Source organism: Oncorhynchus nerka, linkage group LG20 (assembly GCF_034236695.1).
Source record: "Oncorhynchus nerka isolate Pitt River linkage group LG20, Oner_Uvic_2.0, whole genome shotgun sequence".
NCBI classification, from domain to species: Eukaryota; Metazoa; Chordata; class Actinopteri; order Salmoniformes; family Salmonidae; genus Oncorhynchus; species Oncorhynchus nerka.
The window spans coordinates 34966167-34985079 of record NC_088415.1 but is presented as its reverse complement, the minus strand read 5'-3'; the positions used below and the strand labels follow the sequence as shown (position 1 = coordinate 34985079).

Below are 18913 nucleotides of genomic sequence, written 5' to 3'. Positions count from 1 at the left end.
GTTCTCTCTATATATTATTGAGTCTGTTCGAGAAAATTCAAATTAAAGCTACACACTGTATTTAAAGTGATGGCTTTTGATAAATGTACTGAAAACCCCATTAAATGAAAACTCCATGAGGAAATCTGTTGGAAGGCAAGTGGGAGGGTTTTCAGCGGTTAAAAAAGAAGAAGAAAAGGATGATTTATTGTCACACACTCAGTGTGCATAAGGGAGCCACTCCTAAAGAGCTTGTTGCACACTGGTATAAGTCTGAATACCAAAATACTGAGAAGTGCTTAAATCAAAACCGTAGGAAAGGTGTTCATTTCCTAAATCTGAATCGGGCCCTTGATGAATAGTCCAAATAATCCAATGTGAGACAACAACATGACACCTCCACCAAGAGAGTAACATTGACTGATATTCATAAACACATCCATCCTCATGAAGTGGACAGTGGCGTGGGTTGAGCCAAAGGGGTAAATTAAGCCACCCTTGTTTCTAGGAAACCATACACAAAATGAATAATTGGATCAAATATTATACCAAAAAGAGGTAAGTTAGGTCGAAAAAAAACATTTTCACCAAGTTAAAGGAATTCATTATGTTAAGAGGTTTCATGATGCTTGTATCTAAAGTAGATACTTTTAAGACTGTTCTATAAATCAGTTGGGGTCTCTATACACTTCAATATGAGGTCCTTAACCTAGCATGAAAGTGCATCCTGCTAATTAAGTAAATGAGCCAATGGCCATGGGGTGAGTTGAGCCAATGGCCATGGGGTGAGTTGAGCCAATGGCCATGGGGTGAGTTGAGCCAATGACCATGGGGTGAGTTGAGCCAATGGCCATGGGTTAAGTTGAGCCAATGGTTGAGCCAATTGCAAGTTGAGCAAATGTTCTTCCCAGGCGTAATGCAAGGCATTATCCCTGGGATATGACGTAACTACCTGCCTGGACTATGTTCAAAGTGTTAAAAAATGCACAAAGCGTTTGTTTGGTGTTAAGCCAGAGTTAAAATATGATTCAAATTATTAAAAGACAAAAAAGTGATTGTGATTGTGGTAATATTTCATTCAGTACAGAATGTGTACAGAATGTGTAACTTAATTTACCTTGTCCCACGGCTAAACATACCCTATACCCGGACAAGCTATGTTTACATGAATTCTGATTACTTCCAGGAATACACAACATCCTGAAATATAGTTGAAGTCAGAAGTTTACATACACCTTAGCCAAATACATTTAAACTGTTTTTCACAATTACTGACATTTAATCAGAGTAAAAATTCTCTGTTTTAGGTCAGTTAGATCACCACTTTATTTTAAGAATGTGAAATGTCAGAATAACAGCATTGCGAATGATTTATTTCAGCTTTTATTTTTTTCATCACATTCTCAGTGGGTCAGAAGTTTACATATTAGTATTTGGTAGCATTGCCTTTAAATTGTTTAACTTGGGTCAAACTTTTCAGGTAGCCTTCCACAAGCTAGGTAGGGTGAATTTTGGCCCATTCCTCCTGACAGAGCTGGTGTAACTGAGTCAGATTTGTATGCCTCCTTGCTTGTACACACTTTTTCAGTTCTGCCCACACATTTTCTATTGGATTGAGGTCAGGGCTTTGTGATGACGACTCCAATACCTTGACTTTGTTGTCCTTAAGCCATTTTGCCACAACTTTGGAAGTATGCTTGGGGTCATTGTCCATTTGGAAGACCCATTTGCGACCAAGCTTTAACTTCCTGACTGATGTCTTAAGATGTTGCTTCAATATATCCACAAAATTGTCCTTCCTCATGAAGCCATCTATTTTGTGAAGTGCACCAGTCCCTCCTGCAGCAAAGCACCCCCACAACATGATGCTGCCACCCCTGTGCTTCACGGTTGGGATGGTGTTCTCCCCCTTTTCCCTCCAAACATAACAATGATAATTATGGCCAAACAGTTCAATTTTTGTTTCATCAGACCAGAGGACATTTCTCCAAAAAGTACAATCTTTGTCCCCATGTGCAGTTGCAAACCGTAGTCTTGCTTTTTTTGGCAGTTTTGGAGCAGTGGCTTCTTCCTTGCTGAGCAGCCTTTCAGGTTATGTCGATATTGGACTTGTTTTCCTGTGGATATAGATACTTTTCTACCTGTTTCCTCCAGCATCTTCACAATATCATTTGCTGTTGTTCTGGGATTGATTTGAACTTTTCGCACCAAAGTATGTTCATCTCTAGGAGACAGAACGCGTCTCCTTCCTGAGCGGTATGACGGCTGCGTGGTCCCATGGTGTTTATACTTGCGTACTATTGTTTGTACAGATGAACATGGTACCTTCAGGCGTTTGGAAATTGCTCCCAAGGACGAACCAGACTTGTGGAGGTCTACAATTATTTTTTCTGAGGTCTTGGCTGGTTTCTTTTGATTTTCCCATTATGTCAAGCAAAGAGGCACTGAGTTTGAAGGTTGGCCTTGAAATACATCCACAGGTACACCTCCAATTGACTCAAATGATGTCAATTAGCCAATCAGAAGCTTCTAAACCATTCCATAATTTGTTTGTTTAAAGCTGTTTAAAGGCACAGTCAACGTAGTGTATGTAAACTTCTGACCCACTGGAATTGTGATACAGTGAATTATAAGTGAAATAATCTGTCTGTACACAATTGTTGGACAAATGACTTGTATCATGCACGAAGTAGATGTCCTAACCAACTTGCCAAAACTATAGTTCATTAACAAGAAATTTGTGGAGTGGTTGAAAAACGAGTTTTAATGACTCCAACCTAAGTGTATGTAAACTTCCGACTCTATATGTAGATATCTTTGTTAGAAAGAGTACTATATTTCCCTTGATGGAGATATGCCGAATGTAAAAATTTGCTCACCTTACCCCACTCTCCCCTATATAACCTCCCACTAACTGCTTTCAATGCATTGAACAGTGACCACCGAGTCCTGTGTTAGGATAGGAAGCTGGGGTGAAAGAGCTAAACGCTATTCCATAAAGCCTGCCAGTTACGCATTGAGTCGGCTAACTTGATGGATGTGGAGTCACAGAGCATGTTGATTAATTAATCAAATAAACAGCCATTTGTCTGCCCTAGTCTATCCACCTGATCCCCCTCCACAGGCAGATGAGAGGAGGGCGTTCTGAACACCTGGGCAAATCCAATTTACAGATTCAGTAAAACTAGTCAATCAATCCACCGGGATGGTAAAATACGTCTTTGGCCCTGACGCGTAGACCCACGGTCCTTTTTATAGTTCCCAATAACTCACCTGAGTGACTGGATGTTGATTTATCATACAGAGAGAGAGAGAGAGAGAGAGAGTGTGTGAGATCAGATGGGCCTATCGTAGTCACCCTATTGTGGTGACACTAAGGACGGAGTGGGGACGTGAGGTGGAGTGGGGGCAGTCGATGGGGTATATAACCTATTGGGGGACAGAGCAGAGAGAAGACCACTCTCTCCAGACCTCAGGAGGACCCATCACCCACCCAGAAAACTCAGACACAACTGGCCCGTGGAGATGATGTGTAACCTGCTCCTATCATGGACCTTCCTGCTGGTAGCCTCTGGCTCGCTATTGGCCCATCCCATCACAGACTCTGCAGAGATGCCCTACCTGGGTCCTGGTGAGTACCAGATTCTCCACCCTTATAAACATACTCCTCAACAGGCCAAGCTGCTGGGAAAGGTTGTTGTACTATGAGGTTATTAGGCAGAGTAGTTCAATAGCCACATATGTAATTAAGGCCTGTGTGAGTCTTAATTACACTTCAATCTTGAGGATTACAAACAAGTTGTAATCAGTGACCTTCTGTTATGGTATAATTGCTTTGAGACCTGGTTGATTGTGTCTGAGAACTGTAGCAGTGTTAATATCGAATGTGCAATATGATGTTTGCTTATGGTGGCAATGTTCCATTCACTTTTAATGCCATCAATGCCATCGCTGCTTCTTAGTTATTAGTCATTAATCATCATGGTTGGACTAACATAAACACAACTGTACCCTTATCATCGATTATTCAGTGGAGAGTGAAGAGCCAGAGTGTATATCTAGACTAGATTGCTGCGTGTTGACTGTGTATTCACTGTGTGTTAACTGTAAGCTGACTGTAGGTTGACTGTGTTTTCCTCTGTGCTCAGTATCTCTGGAGGATGGTGGTGCAGGTAGTCCAGACGAGCTGTCTTTCTCTGAGCAGACATACCTGCCCCAGTCTGGCCCTGGACTCAGATACTCATCCTTACTGTCTGGAGAGCTGAGCAGAGATGGTGAGATCACACAAACTAGTTGGACTCCTGCCTCAACAGTTACATCATAAATGTATAGACTGTGATGCTTCAATTCAAGAGAAATATTACAACACATCCTCTCTCACCCTTCGTCTCCCTCAGGTCTCAGTGCAGCTGGACTACTACCAAGACAGATGAAGACAGATGTGAGTTTTGAAACTAATAGAAGATAAGAAGCACATATTGAGAAACGATCATGTTTTGTTTTGGGAAGACCTGTTTCATGACTCATGAAGTACTACAGCTGTAATTCTTCTCTGTTTCAGGTGTTGCTGGAGAAACAGAGTCACCTAAGTCCCGTCAGTCGCTTCTTTGGCATCAGGAAGCCATTCAGAAAGAGAGGAGGCAACTCAGAGTGTTTCTGGAAGTACTGTGTCTAACACAGTCAACCGTCCTTAGAGAAATGCATTCCCACCGTACACTATGACAAAGCGATGGGGCTTGTACTGAGACACAACCCCTCTATTGCACACGAAAAAGCATACACATACGCACATTTGTAGATTCACACACACACACACACACACACACACACACACACACACACACACACACACACACACACACACACACACACACACACACACACACACACACACACACACACACACACACACACACACACACACACACACACACACAGGAACACATGAATGCACACAGGAAGGCACACATACACGGATGCTGCACACAGACAGTGATGGACTGAATCGATATCCCACAGGTTGATATATTCTACAGTAGGGTTGAGGACTGTTTAGTTTGATGCAGTTCTCTATATTTCCCTGTCATGCCTGTATGTTTACAATAGAACTGTTTGATGTTGCAACGTGACCAGGATGAATAACTAAATGGCTGTATATTCAACAGAAATAAAACCATCTATTTGGAAAAGCTTTTGTTTGGATGCCTGGTCCCCGAAAAAAAATCTGTTTTTAAAGAGATTTGAATTGTTTTTCAACATTCAATGACTCATTGAACTACCAAATGCAATTACGCACCGTCAAAATAATAATTGAAAAGAGATGTAAGAAGAACATGATAATATCTACATTAGTCTTTATTTCAATCATAAGTGTATGTGGTTCAGTTTAGAAGACATGCAAATAAGTCCTACTGTTTACTGTAGTTCTGAGAAGCAGATATGTAGAATATCAGATGAATTAGTAAATGATACAGAGGTATAATCTCATTGTGTTGCAAGGCAGTTCATCGACAGTCCCGAAACAGTCCATCCACTCCATTGGAAAAGCAGATATAAACTACTGGAACCAAGAATAAAAAATAACTGATAACTGATGTTGACACATAACTAACAAAATTACAGGTAACGAAAATGTACGCTTAATCCAGTATGAACTAATGTATATAATTTATTATACAATACACAAAGTTCACCAATTCTACAGCACAAAGGCAGAGTCATGTCTTAAGTGTAAAATGAACAATGACTCAATAATTCATGCCTTCTGGGATTGCTTTAAAGTCCATAAGTTATGAGTTATGGGCGGAGCTAGAAAGTGGAAAGTTGTCTGTCGGGAGTTTTACAATGTAAATGTACTTTGAATCCGTCTATCTGCATATTTCAAGACATGGCATTTGACGGTGCGGTGAGATACCCAATAGGTTGGACCATACTTTTCTCGTCAATCATTTTGAAAAAAAAAAACGTTTACTTAAAAACTGGGAATCAAATGATCCTTCATCGTTAAGACAGTGGAATAATCAAATGCATTAATATTTAAATATTGAAAATGTGTGGGCGATAGAGAAAAACAGAACAGCACCATTTGAGGCCATACGGCATAGAGTCTTTACAAGCACTGGAGATAGATGCAGAGGGAACATGTCGGTCTGGGCGGGTGTGATGTCCTTGATGTTTGTGTGCGTCTGTCTCTTGTCCTTAGTCTGTATATGTTGATATGTTTTTTTTTAAAGGGAAACAAATGAAAAGCAGGTTGAGACTTTGTTGTAGACTTTCTGGACAACAGAAAGGTAAAGAGGTGGAGGGAGAGAAGGAGAAATAGACATTGTAAGAGAGAGAGAGAGATCGTGAGCAGGAGAGAATATGAGAGAGAAACAGAGAAACAGAGACAGAGAGAGTCATTAACAGTAATTAAAATCAAGATCCTCTTTAATATGCAGGGTGGTTGGACCACTTACAAGTACACATTACATAATACAAGTACACATTACATAATACAAGTACAGCATTAATATGATTTGTTGTTATGTTTGTCTTTCTGACCTGTTGCTAGAGAAAGGCCTTTTGTATATAGGGGAGTATGGGAGGGAGAAAAGAGGGAGGGGGAATATGGGACGGAGGGAGTATGGGAGGGAAAAAGAGGGAGGGGGAGTATGGGAGGGAGGGAGTATGGGAGGGAGAAAAGAGGGAGGGGGAGTATGGGAGGGAGTATGGGAGGGAGAAAAGAGGGAGGGGGAGTATGGGAGGGAGTTAAGAAGGGGGGGAAGAGTATGGAGGGTGTAAAGAGGGCAGGGGGTGAATGGGAGGGAGTTAAGAGGGGGGAGTATGGGAGGGAGTTAAGAGGGGAGGGGGAGTATGGAGGGAGTTAGAGAGGAGGGGGAGTATGGAGGGAGTTAAGAGAGGAGGATGACATTAAACAAGGTTTCTGGCATATGTCATGGAACACAGTGGTTAGTCTATTAGAACTGCTTAATTAAATGGATTATTGGCTGTAGCTTGTGTAAAGACGTTACATAGGCAAAAACTTTCCTCCCTCCCCCAGGGAGTTAAGACTCCCTCCCATATGGGAGGGAGTTCTCTCTTAACTCCCTGGGAGGGAGTACTCCCCCTCCCTATGGAAGTCCCTCCCATAGGGGAGTATGGAGTTAAGAGGGGAGGGGGAGTATGGAGGGAGTTAAGAGGGGAGGGGAGTATGGAGGGAGTTAGGAGGGGAGGGGGAGTATGGGAGGGAGTTAAGAGAGAAGGGGGGAGTATAGAGGGAGTTAAGAAGAAGGGGGAGTATGGGAGGGAGTTAAAGAGAGAAGGGGGAGTATGGGAGGAGTTAACTCTGGGAGGGACTCCCCCTTCTGTCTTAACTCCCTTCTCTGGGAGGGAGTTAAGAGAGAAGGGGAGGGGGAGTATGGGAGGAGTTAAGAGAGAAGGGGGAGTATGGGAGGGAGTTAACAGGGGAGGGGGAGTATGGGAGGGAGTTAAGAGAGAAGGGGGAGTATGGGAGGGAGTTAAGAGAGAAGGGGGGAGTATGGGAGGGAGTTAAGAAGGGAGGGGGGAGTATGGGAGGGAGTTAAGAGAGAAGGGGGAGTATGGGAGGGAGTTAAGAGGGGATGGGGGAGTATGGGAGGGAGAGGAAGTTTTTTGCCTATGTAACGTCTTTACACAAGCTACAGCCAATAATCCATTTAATTAAGCAGTTCTAATAGACTAACCACTGTGTTCCATGACATATGCCAGAAACCTTGTTTAATGTCATCCTCGTCCATAAACTAGATTTGAGTCAGAATAAGTTCAGTCTTTGAATCGGTCTGCAACGGCTTGCCATCACATATCCAGAGGGACAGCACCAACAGTCAGCATTCCCAGCTTCATCATCTCTTCTTCGATATAAAGAGGAGCATCTCAAATGATCAGAGTCCTCATCATAAAGTTTAGGTAAAATAGAAATGCCCCATAGGCCTACTAGCATAAATAATATCAAGGCAGTAAGTACAATGTAAACTTTTCCTTTCTAATACATTCAGTAGATGTATTGTCAATATTGTCCTACCTGAGCCACCTGTGTGTTGTTGATTATCCTGAGTTCTTGCTGATTGCAGTAGTGAGTTCTACTGAAGTTAAGTGAAGCCTTGGTACCCCAACATTTGTTTTATAGTCTCCCCTGACCAATCCCTGAGACTCCCTGGCCACCCCTAGGCAGGTGACCTCTCAGCCCCTCACTGCCATCCTGACGTGACGCCGTACCTGCCACATTCTCAACAGCCTATTCTCCTTCTCCATCCTGGACTGAAGAACTGCAGTCATCAGTGGGGACATTGACTGTATTACTCCAGTGACTCAGAACTATAGTAAGTGGGACCTCTGTGGATTAGTTCGTCCACAGTTTTGACCCCCCTGGCACTAGCTTGACTGCCTGACGGGCTAGTTTGGGACAGGCCAAGGTCACATAGAAAAATTGGCTGAGTAAGATAGTCAGGTTTTGAGGGGAAATCATTGGGGCAGCAATAGCAAGAGCTGTCATCTCTCTATCTAGTCAGAGCCCCTAGAAAGAAAACAAAATTGCATTTGACTCTTCCCAGCTCCCCCACCTTGAATTCTAGCCCCTAGTTTCCAACTGGCCGCAAGTAGAGACAACGAAAAGCCAGAAATGGCTTTATTCCGAATGCAATAATGCAACTAAATCAGATGTTGGACTAATCGCACATTAACCTGTACATGTAGTATAATCAACATTTGTATGAAATTGTACTCATCCAGCCTACTGACATGTAATCATCCTTTGCTATTCTGTTGTTTTTACATATGTATTTTTCATCTGTATGTATTGTGATTAGTGAAAAAGAATTGCCTCATTGAGGACATTAAAGTTTTCTGAATTTGAATCTGAATTTCCTGCCTGGACAGTATCTGAGGTAAGATTGCCTTATCAACTGCGATTTGAGGTAAAATACCATATGCGTTTTTATTGCCACATTCTAGTCTACTGAATAGGATGATACTCTTTATGGGTATGAAGTGAGTATCAGATAGACAGAATGACATTATTCATGATATTACCCATATAACAGTGCATGTCAAATCTGAATTTACAGCACTAAAATGATGCAGTGTTAATACATTGCAGAACAATTAGTAGGCATGTAAATAAGTTGGCAGTGGGTTACTACAACAAAATGTGGCTAAAGTACAGGCAGGCAGTGGACGATACTGTAGAGGGAAAAGGAGACAAAATCAAATGTTGTTTGTTTTCTTCATTTTTTTCTTTTTTTATTATTTTACAGCAGAAAGAATATAAAGCATTCAGAAAACATCTTCCATATTTTAAGGGCATTTCAAAACGTTTTGCATGGCTTCAGCAGCTGAAATCTCTTAATTTTTTTTTTTACATATCCATCGAGTCAGTGACACTTGTACATGCACAATTACAAAAACAAAACTAACAAACAAGAAAGAGGGGGAAGAAAAAGTAGGAGAAAGCAATACACATTAGGAGAACGGGAAAAAGGAGTGGTTGAAATAATAGGGGAAGGAGAGAAAGAGAGGGTCACAACAAGGAAAGACCGAGAGGAAGACAGTTATAGAGGAGAGGAAAATGTATCTAACACTAGTTCACATGCAAAGTGTCGAGGACCTACGACTTTGTTTAAAAGAAGGGCCATTTTTTTTCTTCTTGGTTTGGAATTGATGAAAACGTGCAGTTCGGTAAAGGGTGCCATATAATTGCTGTCCATAAACTACTGAATGCTTGTCTTGCAATACTGGCATTTGCATAAGAGTACGTCAACTAAATGTGTCCAATCATTTTCTATCTTCACTAGGTCTATAGGTCTCCACAAAATAATGCTTATTGCTCTGTGTCCACAAGTGGAAAACGTTGTGAGATGGTTTCTGCTCTGTGGTCCTGATGTGCCTACCTTTCAGTAGTTTGGGTGCATTGACAAAGGTAGAGGAGGAAAGCTAGTCCCTCGGGTCAATTAGCAGAGTGTAATGAAGGTAATCAAATCCATATGAAGTGCCTGTTTCTATAGCTAACCTGTCATACCACCCAGAAAATGGCTGTCAGCCATTCCTGAAGGGCTTTTTTCTGAAACATCTGTCCCTTTAATATCTGGTCATCTTCAACTGCCTCAAAGTCTCAGGAAGACCCCACTCAAATGTTTCACCATGTCATCACCCATATCTTAACTGAGATGAAATGTAGAACTGAGAATAACTCGATAGACTATTTGAAGCTGTGTGTGATACTATTACATAGCAAGTCCTTGTTTTACTGAGAAACATCAAGTCAGAGGAGGTCAAAGGTTGAAATGTTACTATACTCATTAGCATAGTCTTTAAAAGAAAGTTAAGCATTTCCATTAGACTTCAAGCCATAGTGTCCCATAATGCAAACTCCTTTCTGTCTAAGCTATAGCCAAGACAGAAATAATTGACCGTACTGTCAATTGTGATCAACTTGTCTCAATTATAATTAGCTACACTACAATGTTTTGTATCCCCTATTTTTGATTTAGTGTCCTTACATCTCTCCTCAGTTCAGCTTACTTATCTGAGAGGAAATGGATAACAGTAATGTATCCAGGATCATAGTAATCCTTTGCCTGTCTTGACCAGAAAGTTCTGTTGAGGGGTGTTGCATCTTCCTATCCTACTTCAATACAGTATGTCCTCTCTCTCTGCAGTGAATCACCAATCAGTGTCCTGCTCCACTTCCTCCTCCCCATTTTGGCACCCTGAGTAAAAGACGGAAGGGAGGTGAGCCGTTCCCTAGGACTAGGAGCAGGCTAGGAAAATAACACAATGATGAGCTCCATCTGCTGAACTGTGTACAAGTGAGACTGACTGTGCCTTGACATACCTATCTGCATATCTGGATATGTCCAGTGCAGTGTACTGTTGCCTGTGTGTGTGTGTGTGTGTGTATTGTTGTCTAGTATAATACTTGCAGTATACTGCCAAAAGAGTGTCCGAACTGTTCAGGTATTTGAAGTTGAGAGCACACCATCTCTATATCCAAATGAATGAAAAATAAAATGTGTTCAAAAAAAGTTTCAACTTGCTTCTAGAAAAACTTGCCCTCATGTTACCCCTGGAAATATGGTCAGTAAATACTGCAGATTGATCATAGTTTGTATTTTAAGGGTTCTCCTCTTCCCTCCAATCACATGCCCTCCGTCTTTCAGAGTTCTGTGACACGTCAAACCAACGTTCTTCGTTTTACAGAACAGCAAGTCTTTAAAAGTCTAACTACCGATTCTAGAAAAATAAGCATGCTTTGGGTGCAGTTCAGTCACCCAGTTAACTATGTTACCCATGCAAGCATAATAAAACCTTCTCATATGGCCACAGCAGTGTATTGGCTGGCATTCTTACCACTACCAGAATGATGAATGCAAGGCAATAAAACCACAGAAGTTATGGAATCTAATTCTCATGGTTTCAACAGGCAGTTCCAATAGAAAATGAAAATGCTTAGAATGTTGACAAGATGGAATGCGCTCCGTGGGTTAAGGGAACACTGTCACTGGAATGATTTTGGTGATGGTTTTGGATTGATATATTGTATGTACTTGATATACAGTAGTCCTAAAGAATTATGGATCAGTTGCTATTGGTATCTCCAAAGCCATATTTTCCTCCTTTAGGTACCTTGCATGCTTCCGGACATTGGCTTTGTGCGATCAATCAGGATATGATTAGGCACTTTCTACATAAACACTCTGAAAATAGGTTTACATATCAAGTCTCTGTGAAATAAACACACACATACAGAGAAAAAAACCCAGAAGTACATAAAAACAAAAACATCAGAACAGCCAACCGTGTCTTGAGATGCATTTCAGCATTTAAAACAACAAAATGTAATTGTCCAATGGCATGTTCTTATAGGAATATAATATATTTCAGCAGAACTGCAAGAACCAGCAGACACTTATGGCCTAGGATTGAATACCATTGGATAGTCTCTATCATGCATTCACAGATACAGTATAATCAACTGGTATCAATGGGTCTGTTCCCACTTCTCACATTTCATTTCATCATCTTTCAAACACTGCCCTCACATACCCCATTATGAACCAGACACATACATTGTATTCTTCCTCAGAAGTTGCTATAATAGTAGTGGTACATCTTGTTACGCTTACAGATCACTCCTTTTGGCTCATTGACTTAGCTGCAACGATCCATAATGGTTCATGTGTTTCACCATAAACCCCATCCGTTCTTTTTAGTTGTTGTTGCCCTTTCGATTGTTTAAAGTGTTGCTTCTGCAGGCAAATGACTCGTTTACTTTTACAAAGAATGCCAGCGATGCTACACATCATTCACTGTTGGCCACATTACATGTTGACTCTGGTCTGTCCAGACCCTGACAGGCCTTTGGTAAACTTAAGCTTCCAGCCCAAACGTAAAAACAAATGTCTTGTGTCAGCAGTTTGATAAGTTGATATCGTCTATTTCATCACCCGTGAGTTGAAACACATGTTCAATCAACCTCAACTATAAACAACCACAACAACAAACAGGGCTGAGATTCCCATAGACACGGTTGCCATTTACAATCTTTATATGAACACAATCCATACGAACATGCTAAGAGATATTGACACCACCACCCTTCTCTCATACGGATCAAATAAAGCACACCTTTCTTTTGCATTTGAAATGTTACTGACAAAGTGATCCCTGTGTATTTGGTGATGATGGCAACAAACAAAACATCTTGGGTTGTTCTGACGTGTGATAATGGATGAGAAACAGGAGACTTAAAAGTTGCTGTAGAAATATTTCTCCCTCTGCAATGTGTACCTCTATCTGTGATTCGCTGCCAGTCGTGATGGGACCTTGTGGTCTTCAATGCTAGTGTCTATTTCATTGTATGATTATCTGTTCTGATAAGATTATCTTAATTCTCTTGTTAAGCAATATAGCATTCACATTACTTGGCACCATTGGCAAAAGTTTCTTGGTAGCCCAAAACAAAAATGTAAACATAACCATACATGTCTTAAGATCATTTTGCAGATTTCTCCTATCTCTAAATACATGATATATATTTTTTAAAACTTTTTAGTATTCGCAATAATGTCATGCTTTAGCAAAATGTTCTTCTCAAGAACAATCAAAATAAAATAAAATACTCTTATAGTGAAATAGTTAGAATCATTTTACAGAGCATAGCCACTACTGCTTTTGTTTAGTGTTTTGTTTTTTAACCTTTGTTCATGTTTTTCATGCACATAGCTCATTTTTATCCCAGGTATTTACACTATATACAATCAATACAACCATACTTCTTAGGCATTCAAACAAAACTATACAAATATTCTGTTTTTGTCTCGTACCTGTTTTTGACCCCTTTTTAATGAATAAAATAATATATTTCTAAAATACAATCCCCTTTGGGTAAATGTTTTTCCCTACGTACCTTCAGCCTTCTTTATATACAGAAACCGCTCAATTGTCAAAAATATGGATTTGTCTAACCCCTATTTTGGGACTAGCTTAGGGACCCCTCGAAGAATCTCTAAGACGTCAAGGCAATGTATGTGATCTTCCCCTCAAAAGCCCTCACAGGCCCTGAAGTTCATTTAAAATGTATGTGATCTTCCCCTCAAAAGCCCTCACAGGCCCTGAAGTTCATTTAAAAGGTATGTGATCTTCCCCTCAAAAGCCCTCACAGGCCCTGAAGTTCATTTAAAAAGAACAACAATAACCTTCATGACTATAATCATTACAACACAAAAGAGGCAAGTTTTCTTTCTTTTTAGAATACCGAGGAAACAAATAAGGCAAATGAAAAAGAAAACAAGAGGACAATGTTGGTGTCATTCAGTAACTAGAGGGTATGAATGACTCTTGGGGAAGTAGGTGGGTACATGGGAGACTCTGTTGCATTTTAACATGAAGACAAACGGAAAAAACATTGAAAAACAGAGGTTACAGACCTAATTCCAAGCACGCAGACGAAGACTTTCACCCATAGGCATGCACATTTGATAAAATCGACAACACATCATTTTTTAGGAGACAAGTCAGTTATACCGGTAATGGGTATAAGCACGGAACAGATTCAAGCAAAGAGGAATTAAACATATATTCAAAATAAAAAAACACACCCCATTGAATCCCTTTATCTCTTGCCTCACAGTGCCCCCTAAACGTAGATAACAAAATAAGCCATTCTTTTAATAAGCCCCGCCCATTCCTTCTCAAACCCCTCCTACATTCAGATGCAGCCCCACCCCTTCGGACTGACTGGCGGAGTAGAGCACAGCGTAATAGAAGGACGCTTGATCTATTTCCAGTTACTATACTGAATGTATTCACCGACTGTTGATAGGGAGAGTAAGTTTGCAAATGGATCAATATATTACCGAGAATGTTTCGTTCATTAGATGACATGTTTTCTCCTTCAAATGGATGAATCAGTTCACTTTTTTTTAAAATGATGAAATACAATTAGAGCCAAGTCCCAATGTGTTTCTGTAATGTTTCCTTATGTTCTGGTTGGCGTCTGTCCTCCATCCTAGCTGTCCTCCATCTTATCCTTTTGGTTTGATCCACTGGTAGCAGGGACCTTTTCCACATGTCCAACATTCCTCTTCTTTTACCATCTAAAAACCTAGACTCCGATACTCCCAAAAAGACAAAGCAATCCATGAAAAAGTGCAAAAAATGTCATGAAGCTAATGTTCTGCCCCCTACAGCTTCTTCTCCTTTAGTTTAGAATTCTACAGAAGAAGTTGCCACTCTCCAACATACACAACGATAGATAAACGTGAAAAATGCTGTTGTTGTTGTACATGTAATCGAAGTGGAATCAGTCACGCTGTCATAGTTGTAATAATAATCGCAGTGTTTTCACTGAACTGTTTATTTTCTTCTCTTGTAAAATGTCTTGGGTACAAAGGGGGGAAAGAAAAGGAGGAGAGTGATGTCACATTGTGAGGGGGCTCTTCTGAGGGTTCTCATGTTCCTTGGCCCTTTTCGATTCGTTCACTCTGAAACACAGACGGAGAGACAGATGTCATTTAAACAGGGGTCTATGATCACTGTCACAGATAAGCTCTCACTGGATGGTGACGTACTCTAATGTCTCAAACCATTCCCCTCCCTAGAGGACACCATTCCCCTCCATAGAGGACACCATTCCCCTCCATAGAGGACACCATTCCCCTCCCTAGAGGACACCATTCCCCTCCCTAAAGGACACCGTTCCCCTCCATAGAGGACACCATTCCCCTCCCTAGAGGACACCATTCCCCTCCATAGAGGACACCATTCCCCTCCCTAGAGGACACCATTCCCCTCCCTAGAGGACACCATTCCCCTCCCTAGAAGACACCATTCCCCTCCCTAGAGGACACCATTCCCCTCCCTAGAGGACACCATTCCCCTCCCTAGAGGACACCATTCCCCTCCCTAGAGGACACCATTCCCCTCCATAGAGGACACCATTCCCCTCCCTAGAAGACACCATTCCCCTCCCTAGAGGACACCATTCCACTCCATAGAGGACACCATTCCCCTCCCTAGAAGACACCATTCCCCTCCATAGAGGATACCATTCCCCTCCCTAGAGGACACCATTCCCCTCCATAGAGGACACTATTCCCCTCCCTAGAGGACACCATTCCCCTCCCTAGAGGACACCATTCCCCTCCCTAGAGGACACCATTCCCCTCCCTAGAGGACACCATTCCCCTCCATAGAGGACACCATTCCCCTCCCTAGAAGACACCATTCCCCTCCCTAGAGGACACCATTCCCCTCCCTAGAGGACACCATTCCCCTCCCTAGAAGACACCATTCCCCTCCATAGAGGACACCATTCCCCTCCCTAGAGGACACCATTCCCCTCCATAGAGAACACTATTCCCCTCCCAAGAGGACACCATTCCCCTCCCTAGAGGACACAATTCCCCTCCATAGAGGACACCATTCCCCTCCCTAGAGGACACCATTCCCCTCCCTAGAAGACACCATTCCCCTCCATAGAGGACACCATTCCCCTCCCTAGAGGACACCATTCCCCTCCCTAGAAGACACCATTCCCCTCCCTAGAAGACACCATTCCCCTCCATAGAGGACACCATTCCCCTCCATAGAGGACACCATTCCCCTCCCTAGAGGACACAATTCCCATTCCATAGAGGACACCATTCCCCTCCGTAGAGGACACCATTCCCTCCATAGAGGACACCATTCCCCTCCCTAGAGGACACCATTCCCCTCCATAGAGGACACCATTCCCCTCCCTAGAGGACACCATTCCCCTCCCTAGAGGACACCATTCCCCTCCATAGAGGACACCATTCCCCTCCCTAGAAGACACCATTCCCCTCCATAGAGGACACCATTCCCCTCCCTAGAGGACACCATTCCCCTCCATAGAGAACACTATTCCCCTCCCTAGAGGACACCATTCCCCTCCCTAGAGGACACAATTCCCCTCCCTAGAGGACACAATTCCCCTCCATAGAGGACACCATTCCCCTCCCTAGAGGACACCATTCCCCTCCCTAGAAGACACCATTCCCCTCCATAGAGGACACCATTCCCCCCCTTAGATGACACCATTCCCCTCCCTAGAAGACACCATTCCCCTCCCTAGAAGACACCATTCCCCTCCATAGAGGACACCATTCCCCTCCATAGAGGACACCATTCCCCTCCCTAGAGGACACCATTCCCATTCCATAGAGGACACCATTCCCCTCCGTAGAGGACACCATTCCCTCCATAGAGGACACCATTCCCCTCCCTAGAGGACACCATTCCCCTCCATAGAGGACACCATTCCCCTCCCTAGAGGACACCATTCCCCTCCCTAGAGGACACCATTCCCCTCCCTAGAGGACACCATTCCCCTCCATAGAGGACACCATTCCCCTCCCTAGAAGACACCATTCCCCTCCCTAGAGGACACCATTCCCCTCCATAGAGGACACCATTCCCCTCCCTAGAAGACACCATTCCCCTCCATAGAGGATACCATTCCCCTCCCTAGAGGACACCATTCCCCTCCATAGAGGACACTATTCCCCTCCCTAGAGGACACCATTCCCCTCCATAGAGGACACCATTCCCCTCCATAGAGGACACCATTCCCCTCCCTAGAGGACACCATTCCCCTCCATAGAGGACACCATTCCCCTACCTAGAGGACACCATTCCCCTCCCTAGAGGACACCATTCCCCTCCCTAGAAGACACCATTCCCCTCCATAGAGGACACCATTCCCCTCCCTAGAGGACACCATTCCCCTCCCTAGAAGACACCATTCCCCTCCATAGAGGACACAATTCCCCTCCATAGAGGACACCATTCCCCTCCATAGAGGACACCATTTCCCTCCCTAGAGGACACAATTCCCATTCCATAGAGGACACCATTCCTCTCCGTAGAGGACACCATTCCCTCCATAGAGGACACCATTCCCCTCCCTAGAGGACACCATTCCCCTCCATAGAGGACACCATTCCCCTCCCTAGAGGACACCATTCCCCTCCCTAGAAGACACCATTTCCCTAGAAGACCCATTCCCTCCCTAGAGGACACCATTCCCCTCCCTAGAGGACACCATTCCCCTCCATAGAGGACACAATTCCCCTCCCTAGAAGACACCATTCCCCTCCCTAGAGGACACCATTCCCCTCCATAGAGGACACCATTCCCCTCCCTAGAAGACACCATTCCCCTCCATAGAGGATACCATTCCCCTCCATAGAGGACACTATTCCCCTCCCTAGAGGACACCATTCCCCTCCCTAGAGGACACCATTCCCCTCCATAGAGGACACCATTCCCCTCCCTAGAGGACACCATTCCCCTCCCTAGAGGACACCATTCCCCTCCATAGAGGACACCATTCCCCTCCCTAGAAGACACCATTCCCCTCCCTAGAGGACACCATTCCCCTCCATAGAGGACACCATTCCCCTCCCTAGAGGACAACATTCCCCTCCATAGAGGATACCATTCCCCTCCATAGAGGACACCATTCCCCTCCATAGAGGACACCATTCCCTCGAGAGAGGACAAGAGACATGGAGATCGACACAGCCCTCGTCAACGGGAGCTGGTGCTGGTCTGGAAAGAAAACACTGATTAATCTGACAACTATCAACATTGATAAAGACTTATTTGGATTAGATCTCATTCAGTCTAAATGATTCTGTTGAATCGTTAAGTCTTACAGCTCACTGAACCCATTCCTTCAATACAGGTCAACATTGAAACTTGAAAACGATTCTTAAAGCAGTTTGATTTACTTTTAGACTCTTGAGAATATAATGTGATTGAAATAATGTGTCTTGATAATATAACTCTCTCCAAAACAAATCTCAAGAGAGGAAACAGTCCCTTGACAATTCCACCAAATATTTGTTGGGCTGAAAGAGACCATCAAGGTAGGCAGAGGTTAACAAATTGGTTTGTATTTGGAACATTGCTATGCACCAAATAAATGACTTTATCACTCCAGAATTGTGTTTAAATGAGTTTAATCAGAGGACTGTATTTTTGTGTCTATCACTAAATGATGAACTACTAACACAATTGAAAACGTAACACATTCAATTTGGAAACAGTCCCTTGACATGTAATAGATATTTTTTAGACAAAAATATCCTATCCAAACTTGTATTGTGTTTGTATTGCATTATGTCCACTGGGAAGTGACATTACCTTGGCATTCCACTTGTGAACCATGTCCAATCTGAGCCAGAGCCAAACTGAACCATGTCCAAACTGAGCCAGAGCCAAACTGACGGCTCAGTAAACACCACAGTGTGTACAATGGACTCAGTAGATCTCACTGTACTGTAAGTCATTAGCCAATTACTGTGTTATATCATAATCAATATACCTATTGGCCCTTGGTGCTTGTACTGCTGACCACAGGAACACTAGGACTGGTGTATTTGCTCTGCCT

General features: G+C 42.9%; 2 protein-coding genes across 2 annotated transcripts in view; one reads left to right on the top strand and one right to left on the bottom strand.

Moving 5' to 3' along the window:
• The first annotated feature begins 3443 nt into the window (after positions 1 to 3443).
• On the top strand, positions 3444 to 4746 carry LOC115101658 (urotensin-2-like). The gene is made up of 4 exons (XM_029621121.1): positions 3444 to 3610; positions 4128 to 4253; positions 4377 to 4420; positions 4541 to 4746. Exons 1-4 carry the CDS (start codon positions 3505 to 3507, stop codon positions 4652 to 4654), a joined length of 390 nt encoding a protein of 129 aa, XP_029476981.1. The 5' UTR covers positions 3444 to 3504; the 3' UTR covers positions 4655 to 4746.
• An 8978-nt stretch (positions 4747 to 13724) lies between these two features.
• LOC115102345 (calmodulin-binding transcription activator 1-like) overlaps positions 13725 to 18913 on the bottom strand; it is a 129520-nt gene continuing 124331 nt past the window's right edge. Inside the window, 1 exon segment of the mRNA XM_065006054.1 lies at positions 13725 to 14978. Coding sequence (XP_064862126.1) covers positions 14946 to 14978 — 33 coding nt within the window. The 3' untranslated portion in view covers positions 13725 to 14945.

Coding starts and splice junctions, on each gene's coding strand:
- LOC115101658 (XM_029621121.1), top strand. CDS start 3,505: ATGATGTGTAACCTGCTCCTATCATGGACCTTCCTGCTGGTAGCCTCT. Junction 3,611..4,127: donor GATGCCCTACCTGGGTCCTG/GTGAGTACCAGA, acceptor CTCTGTGCTCAG/TATCTCTGGAGGATGGTGGT. Junction 4,254..4,376: donor TGGAGAGCTGAGCAGAGATG/GTGAGATCACAC, acceptor CGTCTCCCTCAG/GTCTCAGTGCAGCTGGACTA.